The sequence below is a fragment of the Pan troglodytes genome, chromosome 5, assembly GCF_028858775.2.
Source record: "Pan troglodytes isolate AG18354 chromosome 5, NHGRI_mPanTro3-v2.0_pri, whole genome shotgun sequence".
Classification (NCBI taxonomy): Eukaryota; Metazoa; Chordata; class Mammalia; order Primates; family Hominidae; genus Pan; species Pan troglodytes.
The window spans coordinates 92300258-92321042 of record NC_072403.2 but is presented as its reverse complement, the minus strand read 5'-3'; the positions used below and the strand labels follow the sequence as shown (position 1 = coordinate 92321042).

The 20785-nt window shown below is 38.1% G+C and overlaps 1 protein-coding gene across 9 annotated transcripts in view; it reads right to left on the bottom strand.

Annotated features, from left to right (window-relative positions):
- BCKDHB (branched chain keto acid dehydrogenase E1 subunit beta) overlaps window positions 1-20785 on the bottom strand; it is a 360230-nt gene that overhangs the window by 164384 nt on the left and 175061 nt on the right. For 2 of the 9 annotated variants that reach the window (XR_010158080.1, XM_024357311.3), the window contains exon 10: window positions 20601-20668. The exons of 6 other annotated variants lie outside the window; for them this stretch is intronic. Coding sequence is in view for 2 of the 3 variants with exons in the window: in XM_024357311.3 (XP_024213079.1) it covers window positions 20645-20668 (24 nt within the window). In the remaining variant the exon portion in view is untranslated. Of the gene's footprint in view, window positions 1-13365; window positions 13685-20600; window positions 20669-20785 lie in introns of those variants that run through there. One more of the 9 variants, XM_063813225.1, reaches the window with a different exon arrangement.

Here is a 20785-nt window from a genome sequence, read left to right as displayed (position 1 = left end):
TCCAGTACTATCTTGAATAGGATTGGTGAGAGTGGGTATCCTTGTCTTGTTCCGGTTCTCAAGTGGAATGGTTCCAGCTTTTGCTCATTCAGTATGATGTTAGCTGTGGGTTTGTCATAGATGGCTTTTATTGTTTTGAGGTATGTTCCTTCAATGCCTAGCCTATTGAGGGTTATCATAAAGAGATATGAATTTTATCAAAAGTTTTTTTTGCATCTACTGAGGTAATCAGTAGATTATCCCAGTAATTCTTTTAGTTATGTTTGTGTGGTGAATGACATTTATTGATTTGCTTATATTGAACCAGCCTTGTATCCCAGGAATAAAGCCTATTTGATCATAGTGTATTAACTTTTTGATGTGCTACTGAATTCGGTTTGCTAGTATTTTGTTGAGGATTTTTGCATCTATGTTCATTGGCTTGAAGTGTTCTTTTGTTGTTGTGTCTCTGCGAGATTTTGGTATCAGGCTGATGCTGTCTTTGTAGAATTAGTTAGGGAGGAGCCCCTTCTCCTTGATTTTTAAGCAGAGTTTCAGTAGGATTGGTACCAGTTCTTTGTATGTCTGGTAGAATTCGACTGTGAATCTATCTGGTTCAGGGCGCTTAATGATTCAATTTCCTAACTTGTTATTGGTCTGTTCCAAGTGTTCACTCTCTTCTTGGTTCAATCTTTGGAGGTTGTATGTTTCCAGGGATTTGACAATTTCCTGTAGATTTTCTAGTTTGTGTGCACAGAGTTGTCCACAGTATTCTATGAGGATCTCTGTGGGATCAGCTGTTATGTCATCTTTGTAAACTCGAATTGTACTTATTTGGATCTTCTCTGATTTTATTCTTTGTTAATCTAGCTAGTGTTCTGTCAATCTTATTGTTTTTTTGAAGAACGACCTCTTGGTTTCATTGATCTTTCGTATGGATTTTTGCATCTCAATCTCATTAAGTTCTCTAATTTTTGTTATTTATTTTCTTCTGCTAGCTTTAGGGTTGTTCTTTTTTTTTCTTCCTAGTTCCTTTAGGTGAAAAGTTAGATTGTTAATTCGAAACCTTTCTAACTTCTTAATGAAAGCCTTTTAGGGCTATAAACTTTTCTCTTAACGCTGCTTTGGCTGCATCCTAGAGATTTTGGTAAATTGTGTCCCTATTTTCATTAATTTCTAATTTTTTTTTTATTTCTGACAATTTCTATGTTCACCCAGGAGTTATTCAGGAGCAAATTGTTTAATTTATTTTGTGTAGTTATTCAGGAGCAAATTGTTTAATTGTATTTGTGTAGCTTTGAGAGCTCTTGATATTGATTTATATTTTTATTGCACTGTGGTCTGAGAATATGCTTGGTATGATTTCATTTGTTTTTAAATTTATTAAGATTTGCCTTATGACTGAGCATGTGGTTGCTCTTAGAATCTATGTCCCACATGCACATGAAAATAATATATATTCTGCAGTAGTTGGATGGAGTGTTCTGTAGATGTCCATTTGGTCCAGTTGGTCACATGTTGAGTTAACATCCAGAGTTTATTAGTTTTCTGCCTCAATGATATTTCTAACACTGTCAGTGGGTTGTTGAAGTCTCCTACTATTACTGTGTGGTTGTCGAAGTCTTTTCATAGGCCAAGAAGAAACTGTTTTATGAAACTGGCTGCTTCAATGTTGGGTATGTATACATTTAGGTCAGTTACGGCTTTTTATTGGATTATACCCTTTATCATTATGTAATGCCCTTCCTTGTCCTTCCTTTTAATGACTTAAAGTCTGTTTTACTGATATAAGAATAGTGGCTCCTGCCCAGGTATGGTGGTTCACATCTGTAATCCCAGCACTTTGAGAGGCTGAGATGTGTGGATCGCTTGAGCCCAGGATTTGGAGACAAGCCTGGGCAACATGGTGAAGCCCTGACTCTACTAAAAACAACTAAAATTAACTGGGCATGGTGGCATGGCCTGTGGTCCCAGCTATTTGGGAGGCTGAGGTGGGAGGATCACCTGGGCTCTGGAAGTCAAGGATGCAGTGGGCTGAGATCATGGCACTATGCTCCAATCTGGGCAGTGGGAATATGGTTCTGTCTTTAAAAAAAAAAAAAAAGACTAGTGGCTCTTGTTCCTCTTTTGTTTTCCGTTTGCATGATAGGTCTTTCTCCATCCTTTTCTTTGAGTCTGTCTATGTCATTACATGTGATATGGGTCTACTGAAGACAACAGATGCTTTGGTCTTGTCTTTATATCAAGCCTGCCACTGTGTCTCTTTTAAGTGTGGAATTTAGCCCATTTACATTCAAGGTTGGTATGTATTATTTTAACCTTTTCCCCATGTTGTTAGCTATCTGTTATGTAAAATTGATTGTGTAGTTGATTTATAGTGGCTGTGGGTTATATACTTATATGTTTTCATTGTAGCAGGTTTTGTTCTTTTGATTCCGTGTTTAGCACTCCTTAAGGATGTCTTTAAGACTGGTCTAGATGAAATGTATTCCCTCAACAATTGCTTGTCTGAGGAAGATTTTGTTTCTCCTTCACTTATAAAGCTTAGTTTGGCAGGATATGAAATTCTTGGTTGGAATTTCTTTTCTATAAAGTTTACTTTCTTAATAAACTTACTTTCACTTTATGGACTCACCTCAAATTCTTTCTTGCACGAGATCCAAGAACCCCTCTCTTGGGGTCTAGATTGGGACCCCCTTCCATTAACATCTTTCTGGTGACCCAGATGGAAAAATACTGAGGAAACCCCTGACCCAAAGGCTAACTTGAGGTAAGTGGTGGCGTCTGGTAACATCTTTCTGGCCAAACACAGAAGGGACCATATTGAGGAGACCCTCCGACCCAAAGGAAAATCATCTGCACACACACACCAACTGGCTGACTTTTGGGTAAGTGGGGTGCATTTGCCTGGGTAAAGAATAGGATTGGGTTAAAGACCCAATTTAGGGGAATTAAGAGTCTCTCCTAAGACAGAGTGGGTTAAAGGCCCCTCTTAATAAAAGGCAAGGATGCTTGAGCAAACTTGGTTTGAGGCTCAACTTAGGAAGGTTAGAGTCCTTCCTAAAATTTAGGGAGTTAGAAGACCCTTTCAGTAAAGTACCTCTCAGTTAAGAATGGGTTTGGCACTATGGGATGTTAACTGGTATTCTCTTTGGATTAATCTGCCTTGCAATCTTTGTTGACGGCTATGGGTGACAGAATTAGGCATATACGGGACCATAGGACATGTGGCGCTTTTTCTCTCCCTAAAGGGGGAAACTTAAGAGCTGATGGGACTGCCAGAAAAGATCCTTTCATGACCGACAAACAGCAGACTGAACTTCTGATTCAGCGTTGGCTGCAATGAGTGGGTCTTTCTTTGGCCTCACTGAACTCTTCATCTTCCCACCCTGCCACAGGCAACGCTTTCCTCTCTCTCCTTTCCTTTTCCAATCTTCTCTGTTACTTAGGGTGACCATCTTGCCCAGAGACCACACATTGAGAAATGTCCTTGGGAACATGAACCTGTAACCATGTGGCGGTACTTTCTTTTGGTCTCCATCATCACAATGGTGGCCTGGCTTAGGGAATGAGTCCTTTCTGATTTGATATCTGTTCTACCTTTACCATTTGTTAATTCTCCTCTCCTCCACAAAACTTGAATTTTTCCATTCTCTGAGCACTTGGAGGTTACATTTGGTAAAGCCCAAAAGCCAGACATATTGGCCACTTGGTATGGCTAAAATCAGGTAATAAGAAATTTAAAAGGGGCAGGCATGGTGGCTAATGCCTGTAATCCCAGCATTTTGGGAGGCCGAGGCAAGTGGATCACTTGAGGCCAGGTGTGACCAGCCTGACCAACATGGCAAAACCCTGTCTCTACCACAAATACTAAAGTTAGCCAGGCATGGTGGTACATGCATGTAATCCCAGCTACTTGAGAGGTTGAGGTATGAGAATCACTTGAACACAGGAGGCAGAGGTTGCAGTGAGCAGAGATTGTGTCACTGCACTCCAGCCAGGGTGACAGAGTGAGACTCTGTCTAGGAAAAAAAAAGAAAGAAATTTAAAAGGGCATTTTTTAAAGAGTGCTATAGTTAAACATCAGCTTAATTAAAAGCATATATTCAAGCTCTAACAGCCTGGGACTCCTTGAAAAAAACAGAGGAGGCAGCACAGACCCTATTTTGGGGGGAAAAAAAATCCTCTGTTTTTCTCATAAAAGCCCAGGAATTGGAAGTGGATAAATCCCTCTCAAAATTTAAGGCTCTGTTCTGTTTTGCACTGCATTGTGTGACATTTTTGACACTGGGGGTATCAGAAATTACTTCACATTATGAGAGAGCTTTGGTATGTAATAACTAGGTAGGAAATATACTTTTGGGGCTAGCTAATGGCAGTTATGGGAGATACTCATCTCTGCAAGTATGGAACAGAGAAACATGGTCTTGGCCACCTACAAGTTATGGAAATGTCCTCACTCTCCACTGAGAGGTAAGATTCCCATGGGAGGCTGGTTAATTCCATCTTTTTGAGATCCAGGATCTGGTAATAAAAATGGGACCCTTAATTTTTGGAAATCAGTTTTGCTTTCCAGCTGTGTCTGCTTATTAGACCCTGGAAAACGCATGCTTTAAAGAGAAACTTAAAAACTGGAAATGAAAAATCTTACAACTACTGGACCTTCTGTCTCTCTATGTATTTGTACGTGGTGTGTGTGTGTGCGATGTTTATATATGAAAAAACTTTGATTAGTTTAAAAATAGTAAGTGCTTAAATCAAATAGTTTGTCAGAAAAGTAAAATGTGTAATGTCATTTACTTCATATGACTTTAGTAATCTTTTGGAAATGAAGGCAGTTTTCAAAATTATTGACAAAATAAAGATATCTTCAAAATTTAAACATTTGGTCCAAATTAGGCAGGTCAGATATTAGGTTTTCTAAGTAGTTTAGGGTCATAAACTGCTTCTTTGACTTTGGAAAACTGTTCAATTTACCTACATTGGATCATTGTATATTACATAAGACCTGGGACATGTGGAAAGCCATGCCCCCTTGCTATGCTGGAAACAGTCGCCCTTATCTGCACTTCTGTCCATTGTCCTAGACTCCACACCTAGTACCTAATTAAAATCTCTTACCAAGGTTTTCATCAAAAGTAAAAGTCACTAAGAGTTAACGCTATAACACATAATTGAGACTACTAAAAACAGTTTTACATGCAAGCTGTGTAAAGAAAGTGAAATGTGTTTTTTGGTAAAAGATTATAAGAAGGCAGGGGAATAAGGATCTTTTTCCCTAAGATTAAAAGGTTAAATAATTGTTTTAAGTTAGATAAAATAAAGCTGAAGGTTTAAGCCAGTTGTGGAAGGTTTGTGAAAAATTAATTGTAAAAGAGATTCTGTGTGTGAACATATTGGCTAAAGTTAAAAGGGCATCATTCAGTTTTTCCATAAATTAAACATTGGAATAAAAGCACAACAGGTTTTTCATAGCACTGATCTGCTCATTAAAAAAAAATGTAAAGGGTTATAAAAGGTTTATGAGACTATTACCTTATGGTCAAATTAATTAAGGTTAAACAGATTTGTTTATAAGGTTTTATTAAAAATTTGGTTTATCAATAATAGCACACTAATGTAAAGGTAAAATTTGGCTTATTTGATACATTAAAATCATACAGGAGTGATGTTGTCTTTGGACTGTATTTGTATAAATATGTTTCATATGTGTTCCAAACTTATGGGAAACTCCTACAATTCCAATATGAATAACTGTATGTTATTAATAATTATAATGGCTACATAAAATCACTGTATGCCACAGAGGTAACCAAATTTCCTTGTCAATTGTGTTTTTGACTGTGGTTTTTTCCTAAGACATTTTATCATTCACAGACAATTGTTGCCTTGTTTTAATCCTCTTCAAAAGGTGGTTTATAATCAGCTATAAGACTTTGACAGGTGCACTTAAATGCAGGTTTCTGATAACTATGGTGATTGTAACATTAGAATAGAGGTAAAAAACTTTCAGGACTCTCATAGACAGGTGAAATGTTCATAAATATCAAGCAGAACAGGAGTTAACTGCATGAACTGAACTAATAGAACACTAAAGTAATCTTGTTGACTTTGCTTCAAACATTGCTGATCCTTTGTTTTGTTTTGCAGCGTCAAGGAAACTTTTGAGGTATTAATAGCTTTTAACAATTGAGTAAAGTATACTCCTGTATTTTACATTACTGGTTTGGCTGTGCCCCCACTCAAATCTCATCTTGAACAGTAGGTTCCATAATTCCCATGTGTCATAGGAGGGACCCGGTGGGAGGTAACTGAATCATGGGGGTGGGTCTTCCCCGGACCATTCACATGATAGTGAATAAGTCTCACAAGATCTGATAGTTTTATAAAGAGGAGTTCCCCTGAACAAAATTTGGAGCGTATTTGTTTCTACCTACTTTCTCCAAATTTGCAAACTAGTTGTGAGTATTCTTAACTTATGACAATATACTTATTAGTGTAAGTGCAATAAGAATCTTTTTGTTTGTTTGTTTCTGGTAACAGGACACAATTGGAGAAACTGGTTATTTTACCAAGTAATACGATTTGGCTGTGTCACCACTCGAATCTCATCTTGAACTGTAGCTCCCGTAATTCCCATATGTCATGGGAGAGACCCGGTGGGAGGTAAGTGAATCATGGGGGCATGTCTTTTCCATGCTGTTCTGTGATAGTGAATAAGTATCATGAGATCTGACGGTTTTATAAAGGGGAGATCCCCTGCACACACTCTCTCTTGTCTGCCACCACACGAGATGTGACTTTGCTCCTCCTTTGTCTTCTGCCATGATTATGAGGCCTCCCCAGCCATGTGGAAGTGTAAGTCCATTAAATCCTTTATCCTTATAAATTACCCAGTTTCAGGTATGTCTTTATCGGAAGTATGAGAACACACTAATACAGTAAATTGGTACCAGTATATCGAGGGAACCCACCCCCAATATATCAATGTAGTTCTTTCTATTTTCCCTAAGTTCTGGCCAGCTGAGAAATAAAGAGAGACAGTATAAAGAGAGGAATTTTACAGCTGGGCTGCTGGGGGTGACATCACATATCGGTAGGACTGTGATGCCCACCTGAGCCTCAAACCAGCAAGTGTTTTATTAAGGGTTTCAAAAGGGGAGGGGGTGTAAAACTGGGAGTAGGTACAAAGATCACAGGCTTTAAAAGGCAAAAAGCAGAATAAAGATCACATGCTTCTGAGGGAACAGGACAAAAGGAAAAAGCAGAACCACTGATACGGGTCCAATAAAGGTCACAAGCCAAAGGGCAAAAGGAGAACTACTGATAAGGGTCTATGTTCAGCGATGCATGTATTGTCTTGATAAACATCTTAAACAACAGAAAACAGGGTTTGAGAGCAGAGAACCGGTCTGACCACAAATTTACCAGAGTGGAGTTCTTCCCCACCCTAATAAGTCTGAGGGTACTGCAGGAGACCAGGGCGTATCTCAGTCCTTATCTCAAGCACGTAAGACAGACACTCCCAGAGTGGCCGTTTATAGACCTCCCCCCAGGAATGCATTCCTTTCCCAGGGCATTGATATAAATATTCCTTGCTAGGAAAATGATTTAGCGATATGTCTCCTACTTGCACATCCGTTTATAGGCTCTCTGCAAGAAAAAAATATGGCTCTTTTTGACCAACCCCACAGGCGGTCAGACCTAATGGTTGTCTTCCCTTGTTCCCTAAAAGTCACTGTTATTCTGTTCTTTTTCAAGGTGCACTGATTTCATATTGTTCAAACACACGTTTTACAATCAATTTGTACAGTTAACACAATTATCACCATGGTCCTGAGGTGAAGTATATCCTCAGCTTATGAAGATAACAGGATTAAGAGATTAAAGATAGGCATAAGAAATTATAAAAGTATTATTTGAGAACCGATAAATGTCCATGAAATCTTCACAATTTATGTTCCTCTGCCGCAGCTCCAGCCGGTCCCTCCCTACTGGTGTTCAGGGTCCCTGACTTCCTGTAACACCAGTAAAGTGAGATGCTATGTGAAAATGTGGAACTGACTTTGGAATTGGGTAATAGGCAGAGGTTGGAACAGTTTGGAGGGCTCAGAAGACAGGAAAATGTGGGAAAGTTTGAAACTTCCTAGAGACTTGTTGAATGGCTTTGACCAAAATGCGGATAGTGATATGGACAATAAGGTCCAGGCTGAGGTGGTCTCAGATAGAGATGAAGAACTTGTTGGGAAATGGAGTAAACGTTACTCTTGTTATACAAGGAGACTGGCGGTATTTTGCTCCTGCCCTAGAGATTTGTGGAATTTTGAACATGAGGGAGATGATTTAGGGTATCTGGTGGAAGAAATTTCTAAGCAGCAAAGCATTCAAGAGGTGACTTGGGTGCTGTTAAAAGCATTCAGTTTTAAAAGGGAAACAGAGCATAAAAGTTTGGAAAATTTGCAGACTGACAATGCAACAGAAAAAAAAAAACCCATTTCCTGGGGAGAAATTCAAGCCAGCTGCAGAAATTTGAATAATAAGGAGCCTGATGTTAATCACCAAGACAATGGGAAAATGTCTCCAGGGCATGTCAGAGACCTTCATGGTGGCCCCTTCCACCACAGGCCTAGAGGCCTAGGAGCAAAAAAGGTTTCCTGGGCCAGGCCAGCCCCTGCTGTGTGCAGTCTAGGGACCTGATGCCCTGCATTCTAGCCACTCCAGCCATGGCTAAAAGGGACCAAGGCACAGCTTGGGCTGTGGCTTTAGAGGGTGCAAGCCTCAAGCCATGGCAGCTTCCACATAGTGTTAAGCCTGCAGGTGCAGAAACATCAAGAATTGCAGTTTGGGAACCTAGGCTTAGATTTCAGAGGATGTGTGGAAATATCTGGATGTCCAGGCAGAGGTGTGCTGCAGAGGTAGAACCCTCCTGGAGAAACTGTGCTAGGTCAGTGTGGAAGGAAAATGTAACATGGGAGTCCCCATACAGAGTCCCCACTGGGGTGCTCCCTAGTGGAGCATGCGAAGAGGGCCACCGTCCTCTCGACCCCAAAATGGTACATATACTGACAGCTTCCACTGTGTACCTGGAAAAGCCACAGACACTCAATGCCAGCCTGAGAAAGTGGCCAGGAGCAGGGCTGTACCCTGCAAAGCCACAGGGGCAGCTCTGCCCAAGACAATGGGAACCCACCTCTTGCATTAGCCTGACCTGGATGTGAGACATGGAGTCAAAGAAGATCATTTTGGAGCTTTAAGATTTGACTGCCTCGCTAGATTTCAGTCTTGTATGGGCATTGTAGCCCTTCTGTTTTGGCCAATTTCTTCTGTTTGGAACGAGTGTATTTACTCAATGCCTGTAGCTCCACTGTATCTAGGAAGTAACTAACTTGCTTTTGATTTTACAGGCTCACAGGTGTAAGGGACTTGCCTTGTCTTGGATGAGACTTTGGACTGTGGACTTTTTAGTTAATGCTGAAATGAGTTAAGACTTTGGGGGGCTGCTGGGAAGGGATGATTGGTTTTGAAATGTGAGGACATGGTATTTGGGAGGGGCTGGGGTGGAATGATATGGTTTGGCTGTGCCCCCACTCAAATCTCATCTTGAATTGTAGGTTCCATAATTCCCACATCATGGGAGGGACCTGGTGGGAGGTAACTGAATCATGGGGGTGGGTCTTCCCCAGGCTGTTCATGTGACAGTGAATAAGTCTCACGCGATCTGATGGTTTTATAAAGAGGAGTTCCCCTACACATGTTCTCTTTTGCTTGCTGCCTTGTAAGACCTCCCCTGCTCTTCCACCATGATTGTGAGGTCTCTCCAGCCATGTGGAACTGTGAGTCAACTAAACCCCTTTCCTTTATAAATTACTCAATATCAGGTATGTCTTTATCAGCAGTGTGAGAATAGACTAATACACCAAGGCTTTAACTGAAATGGTGTGCTTTCCTTTGAGGAATCAAACTTAACTTATAGAGCCAATAAGAGACCCTTGGGAAAACTGGCCTCATACCTTGTCTACACAGTTCCTGTACAGGGTTCCTGACCTGTGGTAAGTAACAAAATGTCACTGTATGACAGGCCCAGGAGCCCCAAGTTATCTTCAGACCATAAAAGGAGAGGAATTTACCCAACTCCTAGGTCCTTGAGGGTACAAACCCATGGCAGGGCTCAGCTTTTAAGAAGTCTTATCTAAGATTCCTTTCATGGAACAGAGTTCCATCAAAGCCAATTTAAAAACAGCTTATGTGAAAAATAATTATTCTTGCTGCACTTTATACAAATAGGCCAAGTATAATAAAACAACTTGGTCTTACCACTATGTCTTTAGTAAAAATATAAAACTGAAGAGACGAAAAAAATTATGTTTCAAGAACTGTGGTACACTTGTTATTAAATTCTAGTCTCATCAGTTGTTTTTGAGGTTTTTCCTACAATTTAGACTAACCCTGCTTACTCCTATGAACCAACCAGTGATCTCTGGCTGCTACTCAGAAAAAAAAACAAAAGGGATGGATAATGTAGAAATTAGATCAATATTCTAATTCTGGACACATAGTGGAATCAGCTAGTAACCCCATATCAGCTTGGTTCCAGCAGTTGCCGAGTTCATGGAAAACCTTCTTATTTAGTTTACTTGGGATAATTTTGCTGATCTTGCTTTACCATTGTGAAATATATTGCTGTTGTACTCTTTGTGCAGGAATGCAGAATAGTCTTACTGAATGTTTTCTTAAATACTTATTAATATTCCAGATATCACATTCTGTCAGAACTCAAGAATTATAAATGGCCCTTGACATACCAATGATTTCTGACTGAGCTCCTCTCTACCCTGAATGCAAGACACCCTGACAATTAGGGAGGAATGTCATCGCTTCTTTTCAGCATCAAGAAGTTACAGAAGATTGATCTTCATCCCTCTGTAACCCTTAAGATTAAGGGTTCTTTTAAGGGAGGGGGGAAATGTCAAAGGCGTTTGAACCACAGCAACTCCATCTTGAATAAAGGCTGGGTAAAATAAGGCTGAGACCTACTGGACTGCATTCCCAGATGGTTAGGCATTCCAATTCACAGGATGAGAAAGGAGGTTGGCACAAGGTACAGGTTATAAAGACCTTGCTGATTATACAGGCTGCAGTAAAGAAGCTGGCTAAGACCCACCAAAACCAAGATGGCAATAAGAGTGACCTCAGGTCATCCTGACTGCTACACTCTCACCAGCACCATGACAGTTTACAAGTGCCATACAATGTCAACAAGTTACCCCTATGTGTTCTAAAAAGGGGAGGCATAAATAATCCATCCCTTGTTTAGCATATAATCAAGAAATAACTATAAAAATGGGCAACTACCAGCCCTTGGGGCTGCTCTGTCTATGGAGTAGCCATTCTTTTATTCCTTTACTTTCTTAATAAACTTGCTTTTTCAATTTATGGACTCATCTTGAATTCTTTCTTGCAAGAGATCCAAAAACCCTCTCTTGGGGTCTGAATTGGGACCACTTTCTGGTAACAAATTCTTGTGCTGGATTTCAAAGGAGCATATAGTAGTGGGATAAATTTTTGGTGCTGTAGTCTCAATGCAATCCATTAGATGGTGCTTAGGAGCAATGGCCATTAATTAGGTAAGTTAATACCCCACCATGAGGCTCTTTTGTTCTTCCTCATGTTCCCAGGCATGCTCCGCAGTGGGCGGGGGAGAGACATGGCCCCCTCACCAGGTCTGCTCCTGGGCCTTGGGGGAGCCTCCTTCCAGTCACTGATGCTGTGCCCATGTTTCTTTTGTTAGGTGTTTCAGGTTCTGGGGCCTTCTTGATCAGGGGCTGCAGGAGGAAGATATGCCTCACTATCTCTGGATCAACTCTGTGGAGGTAGGCATACCCTGCTCCCCTCCCACCCCAGCCCAGTAACCTGAAGATCTTGCCCCCTTCTACCTGACTTGAGTGCTGGCCACAGATCTTGGCTACCTACTCCCAAAATGCTGCATGAAGCAGCCCTGGGGGCACTGGGACAGCCTGTGGATTAGGTTGGCATTCCAGCTGTACTGGGAGGATCCAATGTGCTTCCAAGTCACTAGGAAAGTACTCAGGTAGAGCAACATACTCAGGCTGTGCCGCAGGGGCTGTGCTGTGCACTCACTCCTACAGGGTGGCTAAGCGTGACCCTGGGTGGGGCCAGCGGGCAGGAAGGCTTGCAGAATAGATGTGCTCTAGTCCCACAGGGAAGCTGGTTTCACTCTTTCCTAGCTTGAAGGTCAGCTGGGGTCCACACCTCCCAGAAAGGGATGAAGAGCCCTCCCCACAGAGCAGCAGAGCTGCTCTCTGCTGGAGCTCCCCAGTGCACGAAAACTCTTGGGCTCCATGCTGTCCAACGGCCTGTCTCTGCCTGCTCCCCAGGGAGATGCCCCTGCCAGCTCACACATCCATGGGAGACACAGAGTTCTCTAACTAGGATCTAGGATCCCAGAGGCTGGCGGTGAGAGTGAGCCTTCCCTCAGTTCCTCATTCACCCCTTTCCCAAGAGCCATTCGGGGCTGGGAACTAGCCCTGGTATTCAGGTACCCAGCACAGGGCTGCCAGCTTCCTTACTCTTCACCCTTCATTTTAACATTGCCTCTCAACCCAATCTGAGCATTTTCTCTCCGAAGATCTGCCCAGATTACAGTGGTTTACTCTAAAATTTGGTCTCTCTCAGTGGGAGCTGCACTTCCTGGCTGCATCTAGTCAGCCATCTTAACCTTATGTCTCCTTTGATATTTTTGCTATTAATCAGTGCAGTTTGATAATCACTTCATCTCCTGATATACTTGGCAGTCTCACTATTTCAAAGAAGGGAGAAGTTCAACAATGTACTATGTATAACCCGTAAAGTACTCATGGAATCAATTTTAAAATGGCTATTTTTAGCTCGAATTTTAGATTCTGCAATGAAATTTTATATGCAACCATACTGTCTAAAATGCCTTACCAGAACCATAAAAAGAACAATTAGAAGAACTACTCTTTCCTCACAAAAAGCAAGGAAATATATGAGTAAGTTCTAGATATACATGAATTGGCCGTTCAATAATCCCTCAATGAGGGCTTAGCAAATCTATGTTTTCAGAAAACAGCTCTGTGTTTACTAGAATTTTAAAATGTGACATCTATTTATATACAAACAGATATGTTCTGTCCCCTTAAACAAAATGCTCACTTAACCATTAATGCTTCCTACCCCTCTATCCCTGCCCCTAAGCTTCCCAATACTATGTGTTACTTACTCAGCCATTCCACACATGAACAAAGACCAGGCAATGAAAATCAACCCTTAACTCTCAGAGTAATATCTGAAAAGGCTGGGCATTTTCACAGTATTTAAGAAAAAAAAATACACATATATATGGTATATATTTATATATACATATATGACTAACTTTTATTATATTACAAGTTAGTTTAAAAACCTTAAGACAAAGTACAGTCGGCTTAGGCAATCACATATTGCAGCATTATTTTATGAACAGAAGATCACTCAGGGCAGGGGTATCTACACAGTTGGCAAATACTCATTATTCCAGTTTCTTTAGGAAGTCATGTCCTTATTTTAAATATATATTTTAAGTATATTTACTGTCATATTTATTTGCTTCTAAATCCCTGTTTTCTATGAGATCCTGATCTTGCCAAATGGGCTTTTCTCATCATATTTTTCAAAAACGTAGACCCTAAGGTTGATGAATAACAACATGTCAGTATGCCATTAAACAAATTTTTATAGAATTTCAGGCCTTTAACAATATGATTTAATGAAAGTGAAGTTTACTGAAATAATAAAATGAAATGCTTAACAATTCTCCCTAGATCCTTAATTCACTATTAAATAACAGTGTAATTTGCCCCTTTAGCAATTATTTGAAAACACCATGCTTGTAAAACTTTAAAAGTTGTTATTAATAGAAAGGATCATTTTTTCACTTACTCGAGCAGCTAAAAAGTAAAAGGCATATTAAATCATATAATTATATTTTATCTTCATTTTTTGCGTAACACTAACTACTAACACCCAATTTGGAAAAAAAAAAAGCTTTTAAGTTATTTAGGAATCATTGATATTATCGAACTACTGAGGAATATTTAATTTCCAACACAAAAAATTGTAAGTCATTCAATGATTCTCGAGTAGTTTGTCACTAAGAATAAATTATAGAAGTGAACAAGAAGCAGTAGCTACTGGCGAAGAAACCTCAAATTTTTCTTTGACATTGAAAGGAGTTAACCAGCTTGCTTTAGGCAGAAAGTAAGGGAAGGGTCCCAGGCAAACCTCTGACCCATGTTTTGTGCAGATAAGGGAACGTGCACAGGGGGCTTGTCTAAACATGCCCTCAGCAGACTAAGTGCCCACATGCGTCCAGGGGGAATGGGGTGGAGCCACCAGGAATTCCCACCTTATACAAACAGGGAATCCAGCTCCATCAAGCTTTTATATAAAAGCCCTTGTATTCAAAACTGGAAGGGAACAACCAGGAACCTGCTTTACAGGACCTGTCTCTTTGCTGAGAACTTTCCTTTTGCTTAATAAATTCTGTTCCACTCACTCTCTGGTGTCTGCACGCCTAATTTTTCCTGGTTGGGAGACAAGAACCTGGACCTAGCTGAGCTAAAAGAGCAAAAATCCTGTATCAACATTACATTTAAAAAAAAAATCACTGAACCAAGGAATAGCATTTATGTTCTTGATCTTTTTTAAAGTTCTCAGACATTAAGAGGCCTAAATTTGATTAAGAAAAATTGCTATACAGTCCTAACTCCATTATCACTAATCTCTTAAATTTTAATTGCATACTATGGTGGCTGACATATTCCCATTAAGTAGCATGAAAACTATGTAAGTGAACACCCTGGTTTACATCAAACAACCTCACTTTATGTCTGTTGTCCCACTACAGAAGACAAAGTATATGGTCATCATTATTCCATTACCAGCTTGGGATCTCTCTGACTCTATGCAAGCTTCCTGTTTAGGCAAGTAAATAAGAATTTAGGAGCTTGGTGGGAAAGAGAACAATGTTTTTAACAGTTGGATCAACAACAAGTGGGTCTAATCTACTCACTCCCCACCAGTTCACCTCCCTTTGGCCTGACATAGAAGCTGAAACTATGGTCACTTACTGTATATTTCTGAACACTTCTTCTTGAAAGAAAATTATTGTAATATAGATGCCAGCTCTACTTGATAGACAGATGACCAAAGACTGATGAACACCAATGCAAATGTAATAAAATCACCCTTAAATGCTTGCCTTGTATATGTCATAAAAAGATAAATATAAGTAATCATACTCTACTTCTGTGACACCAAAAAATAAACTTTTACTAATGAAAACCTTCATTAATAACAAAGGGCTTCAGACTCTGTCTATGAAACACTTATCAATTTAAAAATGCTGTACTGCTGGTTTCATAGTTGAAAGGCAAAAAACTTTCAATGAACCAGTACCTGAGAAGCCCATCTATCCTCCCCATTAACTCAAAGCAATTATCCATATGTGTATAATAAGGAATTCTACCCTCTCAGAAGACATTAACTTAAGGCTAAGAGTTTGTCCCTAAGGAAAATAATTCAATAGCTGGTAGTCAGTGAGCCAAGCCTCTGGTTCTAAAGAAATCTTTTAACATATAATGTGAAGTTGATGTTAAAGATAATGCTGCTTTATATTATTAACTAAATGTGTCTTCATCAATAAACAAAATATTTTGTCCCAATTTTGAGTAACAAGGCAAGTAGTAAGAAAAGTCATACAAATGAATGTTTAAGTACTTAGCAAATCTCTTCAAATAGCCTAACCAGCATTTCAAAATAAGACATTTGTTCTAAAAAGAAAAATTAAAATTGGGTTTACTCTAAGGAGAAATTGTTTTTAAATGTTTTTCCTAATTCCCACTTGTTTTTTTCCTTAGTTTATATTTGAAGAATCTCTTTCTTAATTATGTATTGTGCTGATCGCCCAAATATCTTCTAGTAGCAACAGTAAAGCTACAGTTAGCTATGATATCCTTGGAGAAAATTAACAGCATAAGCAGAAAATTCATATATCACACCTCATTTAATTACACTGTTTTAAAAAGTATCAATTTAAAAAGTTAATTCATATATTCTTCAGGTTGAAAAGTTAATGTAGGGAGAATCAACATCCCTTACTACACACACACATATACACACACACACAGAGACACACTTATCCCTTATACTGACAGAAGATCCACTTTACAAATGCTTTTCGAATGGTATTAAGCAATTTCATAGTATTTTTAATGAGTATCATCTTTGATCAACCCCAAGGGGGGAAAAAAAGATTTGCCTGCATCAAACCTCATTCCCTTACTTTCATCTAATATTACAGGATACTTCTATTTTAGTCTACTAGGATGGAGAAAGCCTTCATAAGCACAAATTACCCAAAATAATGCTTAGTTTACCCATGGTGACAAAAAATATTATAGTTTTGCTGCAAAGGTCCACATGTTCACAAGACTGGCATGGAGGACACTGCCCGGAAAGTTGTTTGTTTGTTTGTTTGTTTTTTAAAGCAGAAAGAGCAGCAAGAGGGCAGGCAGAAAGGAGAAAAGATACTGTAGTTCTCTGAACAGATATAAGAGTATCCATGCTTACTACCAGAAGGATTCACCCATGCTACTGTGGCTCCCATGACTCAGTATAGATATAGGTTAGTAAAGGTCCTATTTTTATAAAGTACATGGGTTTTATTAAAATTGAAACTGCATTTAATTTATTAGGTAAATTGATAACAGAATACATAATTAGGCATTCCATCATATTAGAAGACTATTTTATCAACATTTATGCAGTACTTCATTATTTTAATGTACTTGAACTGTGTATTGGGACTGCCACAGAAAAGCTGGTTTTAATAAAATTTAGAATTGTGCGATGTTGGAATATTACTCACAAAATACACTCAAGTTGTTCAGCTATGTACACTTAGGTAGAACTCTATGCCCAGAAAAGTTCATGGTTAAAAAATAAAGCATAAATTTTGTGTCAGAGTGCAGAGGCAGGAGATTCTTCAGTAATGAGCTGAAAAGGCAAGATTAAGTTTCAATTTTTTTAACTGCTAATATAAATTAGAGTTAACCATTGCTATTAGAAAAAAGACTAGCAGAACAAGAAGAAAAATGCAACACTTAAAAATACAAGCCATCTCAGAGAAAACATTGTCTGAGTGGTTCTGAAACCACCTAATAATACAGGCATGGTGACTATTTTATGCTATTGCTTTTTGAAGCCCAGAATTTAAATCAATCCAGAAAAGAAATGAAAATGTGTTACAATTAAGAGAGCAAACTAATCCTGTCAAAAGACAGGAAATAATGAGGACTTGTTTTAAGCAATGGCACAATTACAAATGTGGATGATACAAATATAGGTTTAGAAATGTTAGTCACCTTAAGGCATTTTTAAAAACATAAATATTTAGATCCCCTTTAAAGAACAGTCATGAATTATATCCTTTTCAGCTAATAATTTTGATAAAGACAAATAGACTCTTTGTGCCATCTGAAATCTAAACTGTCTTAAACAGCAAATGTCATTATCTGATCCTCTAAAGGATTAAAACAAAAAAGTTATGTCTCTTCAAATGAATCAAGAAGCAAAAATAAAGTCACTTCTTTAAGTTAACTTGAAAGAAAATGATCAAACATCCAAGATTTTCCAATCAAATGGAAATTTTCAGATATCTTAAAGACTCACATTAATATTGATAGATTTGAAAAATCAAAACAATTATCAACTAGATGATTTCTGCTTTTAACCTTCATTTTCAAATTCTTGTTTTTGCAGCAAGTGCTGATTTTAACTTGTCTTAATTTTCACAAGTGTTTAACTTCAAAATGAGGAGAAAATGCATCAGCAGTAGTGAATCTCTATTTTAATGTCTATTTTAAACTCGACTATATTTTAGTGAGCTGTGAACTCATTCATGAAAATAGATAATGGTCCTCATAACAAAACACAAACTGAGTTGATCTGTAAGTTTAATTACCCTAAATTACCAAACCAAAATGAGCTATCAACATCACCAACATTATTGCCTACAAAGGGCATGACAAAATGAGAAATTTAGTTCTGTCTCCAGGAGGCAGACCCATCCTGTTACTGATTGTGAATGCAATGCTGACAAAACATGGCTAACATTTCTTGGCAAATTGAATATGTGTCTTCATTTTTGCCTAAAATGTTGTACAGGGTGGCCAAGAGAATCAGCCAGGTTATGGATACATTATCTGCTGTCTTTCATGTATAAAATTTTAAATAACCTTATTGTAGTTAGAAAATTTTGAAGATAAGGCTGTACATTTTAAAATATACGTACTGAAATACAATCATTTCATACCAAATAAGAAAATAAAATATTTTAAATCCACTATAATTTTCTTTGAAGATACAGCCATATTTTCAAGGATCAATGCAATGAATGGAAACTACAACTTTTAAGGTATTAAAAAACAACGAAAAGGGACCAAGTCATAGAAATCACCATTAACTTTTTAAATAAAGTAATGCTTTCCTTCAGAGAATCTATTTTACTAATTAATAGTCCATTCAGTCTACAAAACTTCATTGGTAAATATGTAAATATAAATGTCTTCCTTAGCTTACTGGGGTGACAACAGAGAAAGAGTAGAGGAGCTTGGTATGAATGCACCTTTGAATTCAAGGGGGACTACTTATGACTACAGAAATACCAAGAATTGCATGAGAGAAACTGGGGCACTTATTACTCAGGGAGATGAAATATGATCTTTTTTCTGACTGGCTTAAATCCAGAAAGACTTCAAAAAGAATGATGACAATTCATGATAAATTCAATACCAAAAAGAGGGATGGAAAATAAGCAGTGAACCCAATGTTAGTATCAATTACATTCTAGTAATGTCAGTTTCAGTATCATTACTGATTAATACAGAAAAATTAAATAATCTGAATACCCCAATACAATGCTGCTTTCACTTCTGTAATAAGAGCAATGAATCAAAATATGCCATACCTGTAGAAGACAGACACTAACCTGCGGAAAAACCAAATCTTATGCGGTGAGGTGGCATTGGTTTTAAAATCATCCCACATGACAATTCTGAGTAAGTAACCACCATCACTATGAATGGTAAATGCCAAAACTCAAATGTACATGATAAAGGAATTATGTCAAAATAAGTAATATGAAATCTTTGCAAAACAACTTTATAAGCAAAATGGGTTTTTTAATTTAAAACAACTAGGAAGATTTAAAAGAATAACCATGTCATGTGAGAGAAACATCTACATATAATAAAGCTTTTAATTATTAAAAAAGTGACATGTATGTACATAAAAATGAAGAAACAATTAGAAAATACAAATCAATAAAAGACTTATAGTGCAAGTTTCTTTCCCTATGCCTAGATGTATGTATATATAAAGTTTTTTTCTTTTTTCTTTTCACAACATTGAGCAAGTAAAGTACCTGTAGGTTTGCATAGAGGTGAGTTTTCATTTACTATTTTATTCATGCAAATATTACAATGTTATCAACTACTCTTTTAATGATTTTGATAAATCCATAACATTCATCAAGTGGACAAATCATAACTTATTAAAATATATTCCTGTTGTTGTCATTAATAATGTGTCTGATATTCCCCTATCGAACGAACAACACTGAGAAGAATACATATTTTTGTGTTTAACTCCTAAGTGAGGATTCCTAGAATTCTTTAATCAAAGGAAATCTACACTTTGAAGAGTCTCGATACACATTCTCAATCTGATATCCTGGAAACGTGAATCAATTTCTATTAATACATTCACATTCTACATCATCTCAGCAGAAAATAAAATTCATTTTTAAGCAGTCCCACTCTTATAAGTAACAAATGATATTACATTTTTAAAATTAGCATTTTATCAATAGTAAGTGGCATATTTTTTCATGTTTGCTGGCTATAGTTATAAAACTAATCTGTTTCTGACCCTTTAAATAAAGGCCCTATTAATTTCTGTATTGACATTTAAGAATGCTTAATAGAGTACACGTTAGTTCTCTGTCATGTGTTACAACATATTCTCATTTGTCATTGTTTTTAAAATCATGCTTGTTTTTGCCATACAAAAATTTCCATTTTATGCAAATATATTTCTCTGTAACAGTATGATTGAGTCTGCTGCCTTTTAATTTTCTGACTAAAAATGTCTTGCCCATCCCAATATAAGCTATTTTCTACCTTTTCCTTTTAGATTTAGTGGTTTTCTTTTTTTTTTCTAAGTTCATTTAGAGTTTATTAGGAAAATGGAAAAAAGAGGTCAGGTTTGATAGATGTTTAAAAACCGACTGCTAGATGGTTTGGAGGGGAAGGGAGAGAATGAGGACAGGGAGAGGCGCAGGGAGGAGAGGGAGAAGACAGGCAGGCTGCCAGGGAGGACTGCAAATTGAGGAAATAAATGGCATTCTATGCCAAGTGAATAGCATTAAGAGATCAAACCTAGCTCTAACTACTTCATTCCTCTCCTTTCCTTGAAAGTCAAGTTTCTTGAAATGGTAGTCTATATTCATCGGTTCAAGTCTTCACTACTTACTCACTCACCAGTCTAAATGTTGTCTGGCTTCCTGGCCACCCTTCTGTTTTCATCAGTCACCAGTGTCTTCCAGTTGCTACATGCAAGGTAGGACCATTAGTCTTTAGCTGTCTTAAATTCTGGAAGCATTTAATATTCTTGGCCATATATGCTATTGTCAAACTCTTCTGCACTTGTCTCATGTAATGGCTCT